Genomic DNA, 15,037 nt, shown 5'->3' with positions numbered 1-15,037 from the left:
AACATTACATTAAACAGAGGTAAGGCTCACCCTATTTAGGTTGGTCAGTCAACATTCTGTTGCCCTAAACGGAAATTCCCTTTATTAGCCTTCACAGTCTAAGTACACTTGAACTAATGCCAAGCGTTAGCCAGAGCTCTAAAATCTCAGTTGGCGTGCCCCAATGCTCCACTCAAAACTGGACTTTAGTCCGTTACTAACCTGACGCAGATTTGCGGTAACAATGAATACATCGTAATCTACTGGAGTCAGTAATTTCAGAGTAAGTCCGAATAAAATCAAATGTAACAATTTATTAGTCAGGTAAATGTATCATGACAATTACATAATCAATTCAAAGATGATCAATACAAAACATCAAATGCTCAGAAAAAGAGTACAAGATGTATACCTGACATTAGAAAAATGCACATTGCTGAGTGTCCTGGGCTCATTGCCCCGAGCCTTTTGCAACATTTCTTTAAATACTCACACCAAGACAAAACATCCCCCAATGTGGGGCATGAACTTACAATAGGAATTTGCATTGACTAGGGTCACAGACCTAGGGAGTTCGCACCTTGTTGTGGAACAGGAGGTAGTTTGGATAAAGGACCCTGGGAAAGGGGCACACCCATGATAGCAGACAGAGTATCTCTAAACTCTTAAAACCTTTATTACCTTTTGGTTTACTTCCATGTAGATGAGACCATTGTACCATTGTATCTTACACTCCTAAATGAAATGTAATGAGAGTAAAACATTAATGATATCAAGAGTTCAGTTTGGGTGAATAGCCAGAATTCATGGCATTGATCAGTCGGATCTTAAATTCATATCACAACAGGTGAGTACACTGTGTGATCTTCTACAAAGACAGCCTGCAAAAAAACAGAACCAGAATAAAAAATTAGATCAAGATGGTTCTAAAACACGAGCCATACTGAAGTATAAAAGTGAAGGACAGTAAAATAACAGCTCTAACTCCCACAAATGAGTGATAAAAACCTCAGTCACACACACCAAAGACTACAGGAATTTAAAGAAGCCAAGGGAGTATACATACTGAAAACAGGCACAGTTCATACAGTAATACAATATACAGTATTTTACCATACTCTGAAGCTGATGTGTACAGAATGTTGTTTCAGCGTAATGCATCTCTTCATCACAAGTCTCAGCTGTTTTAATAATAATCAGACATTTAATAAACGAACATACACATAATTAACTGCATATTAAAATATTTTATTTTTGCATGTGAATACTTGCCTGGTTGTTTAAAGTTTCTGTGGTAGTACATCACACGTGCAAATAGAATTAAGATTACCAGTGGCACTACAGTAACAGCTATAAGCAAAATGTGATGCGAACGCTTTGGTTCTGTAATACACATGCAGAGAAAACAGTCATTAGTGCTTCACATGTGTTTAAAGGGATAGTTCACATGAACATCTTGGATGACATGGGGGTGAGTAAATTATCAGGAAAATTTTGTTTGAAAGTGGACTAATCCTATAAACTACACCAGAGCGCGTACACACCTCACGCACCGGATGCCGTGCGTGCGCTCAAGGCAGTTGGACATAGTGGTGTATTAGAGGTAAAAACGATATGACATCAATGTGTCATCACGAGCCACAAGGTTTAATTTGGATTTGTCTGTGCGTGTTTTTTTTTTACTCTCATAGATTGTGTTACCATTGACATGCATTATACAACTGACAGACTCCAACGGTTAGAGTTAAAAATCATCATTTGTGTTCTACTGAAGAAACAAAGTCACCTACATCTTGGATGCCCTGGGGGTAAGCAGATAAACATCAAATTCTCATTTTTGGGTGAACTATCCCTTTAAGTAAAGTACCTGAATTTATTATATAAAGACTCTTATATGTGCTTTACAGCTCACTACATGATATCCTACGGTATTTATTAAAGTATTTATTATTATTAAAGAAACTATTTGATGAACCATTTGTTTTACTATGTTAATGTATTTCTTACACTCTTAAAACAACACAACAGGTGATTCAGGCCAAATAATGACTATGTGAAACCAACAGCATCTGTTCATCTTTTCTCTTTGCTTGTCTGGTTGTTATAACTCAGTTACAACAGCCCAAACAAAATCTAATATTAAAAAACCGAGGGTCAAGAGCCCAACTAAAGCAAACCCTGATCTCCATGATGGTGACTTAAAAATTGTGATTTTCTCCTTTGATTCTGCTTGTTAACAGCAGATCACATTCCTGACACATTTACTGTGTTAAAAGCATTATGTCAAAATGAAGTCATCCACCGATGAAGAAAGAGGCGCGAACTTGCTTAACGGCTTGCGGAGTGATGTAGCAGCAATGTGATTGGATGATAGTTAACACGTTGTGTTTGACACAGTGTTGTTTCTCTCTCTCTCTCTCTCTCTTTCTTTTTACACATGATCAACTTAAAATTACACAAAATGTGTTAAAATAGCCATAACACAAAAAATGTGTTATTAATTAACACATCCTTTTTGAGAGTGTACTGAAACAGGATGTTTTGATGGGACAAACTGAAAGCATGTAAATTTTTAAACTGCCAATTGGTTTCAATGTAAGACAAATGTCACACCATGATTTGCTTTTTATTAGACAAACATTTGAATATGATAACATCTGCTAACAATGAACAGTCAATATTTAAGAGAATATTAGCAAATAGATGACATCAAATCAAATAGACATAAAATTTGAGAATATGAGATGCTGCTGTACCTGGACATGGCTGACAGAGTTGCGTGATGTTATCCAGATGTTGAGTCTGGTGTCTGATGGGATTGTTGATCACACAGCTGTAGGTGTTTTTATCCTGATATTTCACCTCCAGAGGTAGAGATAGACTGATGCTGAGATCAGACACACTGATGCTGGACAATAAACTGTTTCCTTTGTACCAGGAGAGAGTCACATGACTCACATTCACAGCTGAACACACTAATGAACAATTCTGACTTGATGATGATGAAGAACAGTCTGAAGAGTCTCTGGTAATGTTAGGAACAGGTAAAGAACCTAAAAAACAAATGAATAAGCAAACAAATAACTTCAACAATAGAGATACTGCATTTGACTGTCATCTGACATATTCAGTTTTGAGTTAACTCTCCCTTTAAGACATAATGATTTTTAACCAGGATGAAAATTATGAAAGAGAAAACTGCATACCATAGACTTTAACACAATGAGACTTTAATGTTGTATGTTGTATGATTCCATTTCTGATGATGGTAAGTTTATAACATCCAGTGTCTTTAATGCTGATGTTCTGGATGGTGAGAGATCCAGTCTGACTATCCAGCTGAAATCTGTCTCCAAATCCCTCTTCACCATCACATGTAATAATTTTATTTTCCATGTTATTAGCTATACATAGATGATCTTCAGACTTCCACCGTATCAGATCACCGCTTTGTAGTTCAGAAGCATCAGGGAAAAATGTCACCCTTTCTCCCTCCATCACTGAAGCCTTCGTTTCAACTGGTAAAATTGTAAAACACAATTTCCAGTTTAAACTTGATATTCATTGTAATATGTATTTTCTTTTCATCCCGTTGGAGCTTTAACAGGTCAGAATTTTAAAGGGTTTGCTAATAGTGTTGTAACATTTACTCACACGATCTGGAAAAGGTTTGTAGTCGAGTTTGAGTGGCCCCATGTGTGTCGCTGAAGCTCCAGATAATGTGTGATCTGCTCTGCTTGTCTTTAAACCTCTCGTAACTGTCCGAAGTCGAGATGATCCTTTCATAGACTTCAGGAGTGTGAATGTTTGGAGATCCGAACATCCACAGCACATGATCTTGTTGCATTTCAGTAAAATCATTGTGAAGAATGATGAAATCTCTCTCAGTCACTCCTGTCGCCTTTTCATCCCTCACATAATCATTCACATCTGGAAAAAAGGATAGTTCACCCAAAAATATAAATCCTGTTGTCATTTACTCTCCCTTAAGTTGTTATAAACACTGTAAAACTCAATAAGTTCAGAATACTCAAAACATTTGAGGAAACTTATTACCTCAAAACATTTAAGTTAACTAACTTATTTTTTTTTAAGTTGGTAGAACTTAATTTTTCAAGTGGGGCGGGGCCAAGAGCCATGGAGGTGGAGCAAGGCCAGTGTGGTGCACAGGTGTCTCTCATTAACAATCACATCACTGGCATCCCTTCGCTCCCACGGTTCTCAGCCTCGCCCCACTCAAGTACATATAGTTAATTTACATAAACATCACATTCAGATCTTGGTTAAATATTAGCTAGCAAAAAACACATGCTATTATAACTATCAAAGAGACTATCAATATATACTTGCATGTATGTAATCAAACAACATACAGTATATGTGGTCTTAAAAGTTTTGCATCCCATCCTCAGCCTAACCACACGGTCTACTCTTCACCAGAATGGTAACCCTACAAAACTAACATAACAGAACCCCCTGTCAATCCCAACATAACACAACATTAAACACTAACTTATGTCTCCCTATGTTAATCTTATGCAAAAACACACAAAATAACACTTAATTTCAACATTTATACAGTCTGATGTAAAGCATGCTGGGAATTAGAAATCTGCTGCAACTCAACTCAATCATATTAAGTTAGTGGCATAGTGCCATGGGCAAAGCATGGGCAAAACAATTTAGTTTACTTGAAATATGTCAGTGCTGTGAACTCAAAAGTAAAAGAAAGTTTTAAATACTCATAACAGTTAATTTAACTGAATTAATTTGTTTAATTTAAGTTTGTCCTACTCAAACGAATTAAGTATTTTGAGCGTTAGAGTTTACAGTGAACCTGTTTGAGTTTCTTTCTTCTGTTGAACACAAAAGAAGATATTTTGAAGAAGACTGGTATAACCAGACAGTTGACGGTAATGACTTCCAAAGTACTTTTTCCCTAAGTCAATGGCTACCGCCAACTCTCAAAATGATCTTAGAAAGCAGTTTATGAAACTATTTTTTTTTTTTTATATCTTTCTTATATTATTAAAACATAATTTTGGCAAAGTTACATTGATTTTAAGATTTTTTTTTCTAAACAACATAGGACACCATTGACTATTTTCTTGATCTTAAAACTGTTTGTCAAAATTATGTTTTAATAAAACAACTATCATTGCATGGACAACAAAAAAATCTGCAGGTTTAGACTGATACGAGAGTGAATAAATAATGACAATTTTGCGGGGTTATAACCATCCCGCAGTCACGTCGTGACCAAAAGATTGTTAGTAACTTTTTATCACATGGTGCCATAAACTTGCAGCCAGAGTCAGAATAAGACCACTGACATTACCTACTATGTACAGAAAACATTCATAATTTTTGTGAACAGAGCTGAAGTTGAACAAGACTAGAGACTATAAGATTAGCCTTAATTTTAGAGTAGAGTTTTAAAAAAAATGCATCACTCACCATCCATACATAGATTAAAACAGAACAAAACAAGAAAAACATTCAAATTCTTCAGTAGTTTGAATAGAGGAAGAGTTAACATGATCCCATCAGCTGCTCTGCTGTTTCTCATTCTAAAGATTAACTAGTAAACTAACTGGAGAAAGTTGTACTACATTTATTTCATATACAGAAAGTGTCATAACATAACTTCCGCCATCTTTTACGACAAGACAATCCCAAATGAAAACAAAAGCGGAGAAATGCACCTGCGCAATGCCAATTGTAACATGTCAGTGCTTGAAAATCAAACATCATACACTCTTAGAAAAAAAGGTTCAGTGGGGTTATATGTTGTATTCCTGACTCAACTTTAAAGAACGTTTTATGCCAAAAATGTAAAAATATAAGGAGAGGAGAAATGTCTTAAATTATTGCACAAAACCTTCATATTTAATGTGTTATTTCATTTTTTCGTAGTCATTCCACAACAGCTACATCTCCTTGCCTTGCTGTTAAAGCAGTGCATATTTACTTGCATAAATAATAATTCTTATTATCACTCTTACTTTGTGAAGTCTTGAATGTTGTTACACTGCATTTCTGAGCAGGCACGTGCACAGGTAGGGCTCAACCTGTGCAGAGCACATGCCCTTTCTACATGTTTCAGTGCGCTTTAGCTTGTTTTTCATTACTCTTGCTGCGCAATGTACATGCAAATGTCTTTGTCACAAGATATATTTGGATACGCAAAAGACAGCAGTCAAATTCATTCAGTTGAGCTATTCTGTCTTCCTCTTCTGGTTGTCTGGAAGTCAAAAAAAAGTCTGACATTTTTGAAATTATTTTTTTCCTCTCAAACATGACTAATTGTGCAGTGAATTTTAGAAATTATTTAAAAAATAATTCTCATGTCACAGGACACATGCTTTCATTATCTGCAAAGGCTGCAGGGGGCAGAATTGAACTTCCTTTACATCACTTCAGCTATCAGGAGGGTAAATAAGAGGACTTTATTCACATTTACAGTGAATTTCTCATTTGTGAATCTCTTTGTGAATTACAACACCTTCTGGAATCAGCTAAACTGGCACATTCTGAATGGCTACAATGTTGAGACAATACACCTGGTTGTTTTAATTATTAGTTATTTTGTCTTTAATGGCATTTAAAGTCACATTGTTGTCATTATGTGCTTTCATCATTGTTATAGATCTGCCCAGTGAGAGTTCGTGCATTTATCCAAAGTACCTTTCAAATGAAAAACATGACAAGCAATTTATAGAGTAGGCTTAAGCAAACCTAAAACTGGAAAGACAGACAGAAAATATTTTTAGGAAATGCATGCATGGTTTGTGTTCGTGGAAGAGCTAAACCTTCAGCTGTTTGTGATGGTCTAATGATTGATGGAGGCTGAGGAACAGAGAGGATGAAGGTTTCACCAGGTGCTGCTTATTGATTGATCGCAGAGTAAAGGAGGGCATATAAAAGTCGAGTCTCATTTCAAAGGCTGCATCCTCTAGGGGGCACAATTGTCAGCCACATGTGTCACTGAGGCATCCTCATTTCAGTAAAAAACCCATTACATTTCAAAGTCAAAAAATCCATTACATTTCAAAGTCATAAATTACAATTGATCCTTCACAAGAAAAACTAACGGTCAATTTTATAACAGTTACTTTTCTGAAGTATGCAGCCGACAAATAATGCTGGTTCAGTGCAACTGTCCTGAAGGCCAAAGTTAAAGTTAAAAATAATCAGAGCATGAGATACTGTAATAATCCTCATAGGAAATATATAGAATAATCTTTTTAAGTGCTTTTTAGAAATAGGTTGAGGGTGGAGACAATGTAAACTGGAACACCGAAGAAGTCTTTCTCAACTTTCAAAAGTTTTTAAACACCAGTGAATGCACCAAAAGCAACAAAATACCAAACAAACACAGAATTAAATTACCACATTAAAAAAATATTAAAATAAAAATTAATAAAATATATAAAAACATATGTAAAAATAAACAAACTACAACTAAATTATAATAAAATATAGGCTTATACATAAATGTCACAAAGTATAAAAAAACCCAGACAAGAATCAAGCAACAACAAACGCTGCACTATTACAACATTATCAAGCTGAGCGCCACCTTCAGAAACCGCCTGCCTTTAATACTGATATATTCTTTACGGAAATACTGACTTGGTACTATAAAAAAGGTGGAGTGAAACAATAAGACACATTGACAAAAATGACCTTGCTAATCTGACATCAAACTTTAACTTTAGTTGCTCCTAAATGAAATGTAATGAAACAGAGTAAAACATTAATGATGTCAAAGTGATTAGATTGGGTGAATTGCCAGAATTCATGCCATCAACCTGCAGTAGAACAATAAAAAAACATTCTGCTGGATCTTAAATTTATATGACAACAGTTGAGTACACTGTGCAATCTTCTGCAATGACATCCTGCAAGAAAACAAAATCAAAATTAAGATCAAGAAGGTTCAAAAGCACAAGTTATACTAAAGAATATAGTGAAGGACAGTAAAATAACAGCTCTAACTCCCACAAATGATTGATAAAAACCTTTCAGCATCATTATACCAGTAAGATGAGTGCTCATTTACTTAAGATGGATAATGACACCATTTTCTTTAAGAGCTGCTGTGCAGCCAAAATTATATAGCAGTTATCACTGTAAAGCTGCTTTGACACAATCTGCATTGTTAAAAGCGCTATATAAATAAAGGTGACTTGACTTGACTCAGTCACAAACACCATGGGCCCTTTTTTAACGATCTAAGCGCATGGTCTGAAGCGCATGACACATGTGGCACTTCGGATCCAATCCACTTCTGCTAGTTTAATGACGGAAAAAATGGTCTACGCATGGTCCAAAAGAGTTGTAGGCCTACCTATTCTCTTAATGAGTAATGGGTGTGTTTTGGGCGTAAAGTGCAATAAACCAATCAGAGTCTCATCTTTCATTCCCTTTAAAAGCCAGGTGTGCTTGTACCATGGCAGATTGCTATTTACATGACAGAATATAGACATCCTCAATCTGACGAGTCAGTTTAAATACATGTGTGTATTGCCATGTGATGCGGGCAAAGAGAAGATTAATGTTTATGTTTTAACATTTCAATTATATTCTTATAGAAATAATATATTTTTGAGTAAAGATTGAAAATGAAAATGTTTTTCTGGCCCATGATCAATAATTTAATCAATAATATTATAATCATTTATTGCTTTATGATTTTATGGCAAATGTGTACTGTTTCTTTTTACGAAAAGGCCTTTTAAGGGCTTCGTTGCTGACTGGTATGTTTTGCACATGCACATTTTCTGAAAGCTTCTTTTGGTATATGTAAATGCTAGGATGTTAAAGTACAGATATTTTTAAGGCTATGTCTGCAGAAGTAAAAGTGTGCATGGGTCAAAGAGTATACTTTAATAGGTCTTTTTCATCATAGATGTAACTGATTTCCACGAAAAGAGGAACTGATACCTCATTTGTCCATCTAATCCTTTGTCAGACTTATTTTGAACTTGCGAAGTGCAGAGACCGCTATATTGTTTTTAATTACCTTTAACAGATTTTGTGGTTTCTTAGGCAAGAACCTTTGACTCAGACTTATCTACTTATACTTATAGATTTAGATTTATGGATTTATACTTAAACTTTTGATTAACATTATATTTGGATTAGATTAAGATTACTACATTTTTATTAAGATTTTACTAAAGTTTGATTAAGATTATTACTAACATTTTCCTTTGATAATAGGCTACTTGTATTTTGGACTTCAATATTTCAGAGATATTGGAAGTTGATTGTTTACTGTTTGTATTATTCTGTTATAATAATTGTCATTTATTAAATTTACATTTTTATCATTCAAAATTAATATGTCTATGATTTATTTTCAGATTATATTTTGTGAAAAATTAAAATCAATTTAATCATCGTTGGATCTTCAAATTGCATCACCATGATTGGTCAAATAATTAGCCAATTTCATTCGTCATTACTGCAAATAGGTTATTCTGATACATGCAATGACTTGCGTCGCGCCTGGTGTCGCATTGCGCTGGGTGTATGATACAGCCCCATAAACCAGTTTTTCCCAACCACTGTGCCATGCCAAATGCCAAATGCCAAATTACCAAATTACCAAATGACAAAACATAAATAAGTCAAATAAAATAAATGCTATACCAAATATATTGTTGCTGTCAGGCAGAAACCTTTTATCTCTATAGTTCATCGTTTTTGTTTTATTTTTAAAAATCAATGCTATTGGTAACCCTTTACGCCTGTACGTGGGTTTTAATGAAAGCATTTGCTGGTCAGGAACCTTGCAACTCCTTGTGAGCTTGATTTTCATAAAATGTTAATTAATGACATAATGACACACACAAACAGTGATGATATGTAAATTTGTTGTTTTATCATCATCACCAACAACATCTTATAGCTATTTTAGGGCGACCAGATTTCTCATGGTGGAATACAGGACGAGTGGGCAATATAACCATATGAGAAATTTTATTTCACAATATATATATATATATATACATAACATCTTTTGTTGTTTTATTAACATTAAAGACAGACAAATATTTAATTAGGCTACTGTCCCTTTAAGACCGACTCCATGGATGTAATATACTGACACATATTAACCTCGGTGGACTTGAACTTGAAAAATTGTGTGTACTGACGTCTTTCCGCTTTTGGTACAACATTCCTTTTCATGTTCATTCATGTTTATTTGATGCTATAAATTAACTAGTAGGAAGAGATGATTGGTTTACAAGCGGCTTGAGCCGAGGAGCTACAGCAATCTGTCACGACACATTAAAGAGCCACAAAAAAAAAATCATGTTTTGTCCCATATTTCATCTTTCCTAAAATTTTGTTACAACTGGGTGATCATAGAATGAGTAGTAGTAGTAATGTTCTGTCACACAAGAACAGCCCAATCAATTTGTCATAGAACAAAATAACCATCCAATCACAATTCGTTATCGATTAGTGAAGGCAGGATAGAGACAGAGCGCAACGCGTCATAATCTGAAGACCACGCCCACCGGGGGGGAAAATAATCCAACCATCTCCATTGACTTTGTATTGCGTGAGGCTGCCTCCTTGTCATTTCTGACTTATAACAAAATTCAGAACAATGTCTAAAAGCTGCTATGTGACAAGGTGTGCAGCAAAAAAAGCTAAAAAAACCCAGAACTAAGTTTTTATAAGCTACCGAACCATAAAATCCAGCCTTTAAGGAGAGAAAAAGTGGATACAGGCAATAAGAAGTGAAGCATCAGCAGGAAAAATTGGTTAATTTTGGGATCCTGAAACTCGGTATGCCTCAGTATGCCTATGTGTGCAGTAAACATTTAGTCACTGATAAGTCAAATATCCAGATGTCAGTTTTATATATTATATTTCATGTCACTGATTACCTTCCCCTCCAGTGGGCGTAGTTCTCAGTGTAATATAACATATCACGCTCTGTCTCAATTGCCTGTATCCACTTTTGTGTCCTTAAACGTTCGTTTTTTGGGTCGACAGCATATAAAAACTTTTAGACATTGTTCTGTTTTTTGTTACAAGTCAGAAATGACAAGGAGGCAGCCTCATGCAATACAAAGTCAATGGAGACGGTTGGATTGTTTTCCCTCCCGGTGGGCGTGGTCTTCAGATTATGACGCGTTGCGCTCTGTCTCTATGCTGCCTTCACTAATCGATAACGAATTGTGATTGGATGGTTATTTTGTTCTATGACGAATTGATTGGGCTGTTCTTGTGTGACAGAACATTACTACTACTACTCATTCTATGATCACCCAGTTGTAACAAAATTTTAGGAAAGATGAAATACGGGACAAAACATGATTTTTTCTTAATAAGTCGGGACACTAAAAAATAGAGCTGAAATACGGGATTGTCCCAGGAAAAACGGGACGTCTGGTCACCCTAACCTATATATGATCTTATTGTGTTCCTTTCTACCTGACTTAAGCTCAAGTTTCACATTAAATATGAGCAGGCCTACTTTTAATATAATATCGCATTTTATTAATATGCCATTTGAGGCTTTGCATGTTTGTGCAATTTTGTTGTTTTAGTGCATAGTGGTGTGCCGTGGGATTTTTTACTAATCAAATGTATAAAATGTGGCAAGAAAAAGGTTGGGAAACACTGCCATAGACTACAGGAATTTAAAGAAGCCGAGTGAGTTTACATACTGAAAATAAGAAACAGTTAAAACAGTAATAAAATATATAGTATCTTACCATACTCTGAAGCGGCTGTGTACAGAATGTTGGTTCAGCGTAATGCATCTCTTCATCATGAGTGTTAACTGTTTTAATAATAATCAGACATTTATTAAATGAACATACACATGATTAACTTGAAATGGTAATTTGAATATATATATATATATATATATATATATATATATATATACATATCTTTGTATGTCATTTCTTGCCTTTGTTTCCTGGTTGTTTACAGTTTCTGTGGTAAATCAAACCTGCAACTACAGCTATGACCACCAGCAGCAGCGGCGCTATAAGAGCTATTGCCATCATGAAACTTGAACGTTGTTCTGTAACAGAAAATAGTCATTAGTCTATTATGAATATAATACAGTTTTAAATAAATCATTATGGTTATGAAAATTTGATTTAACATGTTAGGTTTCACTTAAGCAGGTGTTTAAGTAAAAGAAGCCTACATTAATATTTTCATGTAAGAGTCCTAATATCTGTCAGGTCTTACAGCTCACAACTTATATTTACAACCATTAAAAATGATTTGATGAACACCATTTGTTTCACTATGTTAATTAATGTATTTCCTATTGAAAAAGGATGCTTTGGTTGGACAAATTGAAATCATGTAAAGTTATTTTTAAGTTATTACAAATGTCACACCATGATTGGCTACTTGCTAGTCGAAAGCAGGTTGTATTTATGAATTTGGTGGTGGAACATTCAATAGAGCTTTTCGTAGAGAAACATTTTTACATGATAACATCTGCTAACAATGAACTGTCAATATTTAAGAGAGCATTAGCAAATAGTAGGGGTGCAATGGTACATGTATTTGTCCAGGACGTCACGGTTCAGTGCATACAGTCAGATGACGAATACAGTCAGTCACAGGTGATCCACGCTCCAATCCAGAACGGGGCTCATGTGGTAATGCAACACTGTTTGCTAACTGCCGCAACAGAAAAAAGAGCAGAAGAAGACATGATCTATACACCAACCCAGGGTGTGATTTGTGTTTTTTGGGGGTGTTTTAAAAAGTTTTTCTTTTTTGCCTTTTTTTCCCTTTTGAAAATAAATCACAAACCACAGTGGAGCTATATGCTAATTTTTGGTAGCTGCCTGTTACAGAAACATTTTTACAATAATTATTCTGATTTAACCTTGAGTTTTGAAGTATTAGACAGATTAGATAGCTTCGATATTTGCACCACTATTTACAATGACACTAATGATTCTTAATTTCTAATAGGAATGCAAAATCATGCAATCAGTAGTTACTGATTTTTTTGAATAGAATAATGAGACACAAACCTCTACATTCAATCGCGCTTGCTCCTTATATCACAGTGCATACACAAACGTTTAGTCCCAAAGTGCACACATTTGGAGAAATACATGTTTACGTCATATTTAGAACCAGGGCCGTACACAGGGTTTCATAATTACCGAGGTCACAAAATGTAGTTTACTAGTCTAGGGGGGTACAGGGGCATGCTCCCCTGAAAAAAATTTGATTTCCTTGGTGTAGACATGTGCATTTTAAGACGTTTTAAGGCCAACAAATGGATAACAATTGCTTTGAAACAATGTCATCAAATAGCCTATGCATGTACAGTTTTGAGGCAGCTTTAATCGCATGTTTGGTAATTTCATGACTTAATTTACAACAGAAGAACGACGGTGCATACTCGTAGTTTCATTTGCGCTTTATTTAAGCTATAATAAAGTAATGTGCAGCACGCGCCGCCACATTTGTGCGTGCAATTCTTGAGTGCACGCCGTGAGCACAGTGTAACGGCTGATTAGACAGTCATGTTCATTTTTCTGAGTTTTACTGACATAGCCTGACAACATCTCGTCTGACCGCAGTTCACTGTTGTTCAGGTAAAGCTCCCTCATCCTCACCTATATTTTACGCGCTCGTTTGACTTGCGCCTGGCGCTGAGGCGAAGTTGGAATGCGCGTCTGAAAGTGTCCCGTTTGTTGTGGTCGTAAAGAGACAGTTCTATATAAACACAGCATTTTACTTGCCGATGTTTTAAAAAATATTTTTATTTTTGGTATTTTATATGCTCTGTTTGTGGTTTGTGGAGTAGCATTACCCGGGGGTAATATTTATTATCCCCACCGGGGATAAAAAATAATTCAGCAGAGGCAGGGATACATAGACCAGAAGGGGGGAAATCCCCCCATTCCCCTCTACAAATCGCACCCTGCACTAACCTAAAACAAGTGTTCAGATGGCACGCAAGAGCTTGCTAGTGGCCTATACACTGAGCTTTGATTCATTTTTGTGACGCGCTCCACTAGCTTTACAGAAAGGAAACCGGGATGACAGAAAACGGCATCCTATTTTTTTCCTTTATTTTACAAAAGCACAACGTTTTTGTGAGTGTAGAGTGTACACAAATAAAAATAGACTCTTTACAGTTTCAAACAATTTCTTATTCATCTGAATGACCATAAATGACAGAGTATTTTAAGTTGTTTTCGCTGTTATGAGACAAAATCATTTGGCATTGTGCCAATTTCTGTCGTGACCCCAAAACCAAGGTATGTACTGAACTGTGACTTCTGTGTATATGACACACTCCTAGAAAATAGATGAACTCAAAGCAAACATGGGTTAAAAGCCACAAAATGTAACACAATTTGTGAATAAGAGATGACGCCGTACCTGAACATGTGTGAGTCTGACAGAGTTGTGTGATGTTGTCCAGATGTTGAGTCTGGTTGCTGATGGGATTGTTCAGCACACAGCTGTAGGTGTCGTTATCCTGATATTCCACCTCCAGAGGTAGAGAGAGACTGATGCTGAGATCAGACACACTGATGTTGGACAATAAACTGTTTCCTTTGTACCAGGAGAGAGTCACATGACTCACATTCACAGCTGAACACAGCAGTGAACAATTGGACACTGATGACGATGATGAACAGTCTGAAGAGTCTCTGGTAATGGCAGGAACGGGAGGACGAGCTGAAAAATATAAAACATAGAAGTCCTTGATATTATGTTTACAAGTAGGCCTACAACTCATTGCAGCAGTTTTTGATTAACATAATTCATATTTACAAGGTAGCAATGTATTGAAATTAATTCCTTCAATTTTGTGTCTTCTATAATTAATTCAGCCGCTCATCATACAGACTCTGCCTTTGTTGTGCTATCTGTTTGTGCTGTTTTTCAATTTCATGTTTTCAAATGAAGATTAGGATTAGATGAAAGGAACAAAATCTCCCTTAGATTTTACTGGTGCTTTCAAAATGTACAGACAGTGTTAAATTCTGTTGTATTTTTCTATTAATCTCTGCTCTTTGCAGCTTTT

The 15,037-nt window shown here is 35.6% G+C and overlaps 2 protein-coding genes and 1 long non-coding RNA gene across 9 annotated transcripts in view; all 3 read right to left on the bottom strand.

Moving 5' to 3' along the window:
* Positions 1–273: 273 nt before the first annotated feature.
* On the bottom strand, positions 274–1,237 carry LOC127519920 (uncharacterized). Its single transcript, XR_007931974.1, has 2 exons — positions 1,093–1,237; positions 274–860 (listed from the first exon to the last, which is right to left on the bottom strand). It is a non-coding gene; the product is annotated as an uncharacterized LOC127519920 (long non-coding RNA).
* Positions 1,238–2,688: 1,451 nt separating this feature from the next.
* LOC127520222 (uncharacterized) lies at positions 2,689–6,369 on the bottom strand. The gene is made up of 4 exons (XM_051908164.1): positions 5,437–6,369; positions 3,634–3,909; positions 3,186–3,497; positions 2,689–3,032 (listed from the first exon to the last, which is right to left on the bottom strand). Exons 1-4 carry the CDS (start codon positions 5,546–5,548, stop codon positions 2,689–2,691), a joined length of 1,044 nt encoding a protein of 347 aa, XP_051764124.1. The 5' UTR covers positions 5,549–6,369.
* Positions 6,370–6,546: 177 nt separating this feature from the next.
* Positions 6,547–15,037, bottom strand: part of LOC127519806 (SLAM family member 9-like) — a 28,200-nt gene continuing 19,709 nt past the window's right edge. For 2 of the 7 annotated variants that reach the window (XM_051907404.1, XM_051907405.1), the window contains exons 3-6: positions 14,386–14,688; positions 11,924–12,040; positions 11,724–11,791; positions 6,547–7,883 (exon numbers count right to left, since the gene is read on the bottom strand). In XM_051907404.1, coding sequence (XP_051763364.1) covers positions 7,836–7,883; positions 11,724–11,791; positions 11,924–12,040; positions 14,386–14,688 — 536 coding nt within the window. In that variant the 3' untranslated portion in view covers positions 6,547–7,835. Of the gene's footprint in view, positions 7,884–11,723; positions 11,792–11,923; positions 12,041–14,091; positions 14,280–14,385; positions 14,689–15,037 lie in introns of those variants that run through there. The other 5 variants (XM_051907406.1, XM_051907407.1, XM_051907402.1 and 2 more) reach the window with 5 other exon arrangements.

The sequence above is a fragment of the Ctenopharyngodon idella genome, chromosome 10 (genome assembly GCF_019924925.1).
Source record: "Ctenopharyngodon idella isolate HZGC_01 chromosome 10, HZGC01, whole genome shotgun sequence".
In the NCBI taxonomy this organism is placed as follows: domain Eukaryota; kingdom Metazoa; phylum Chordata; class Actinopteri; order Cypriniformes; family Xenocyprididae; genus Ctenopharyngodon; species Ctenopharyngodon idella.
The sequence above is the reverse complement of the archived record's forward strand: the minus strand, read 5'-3'. Positions and strand labels throughout refer to the sequence as shown.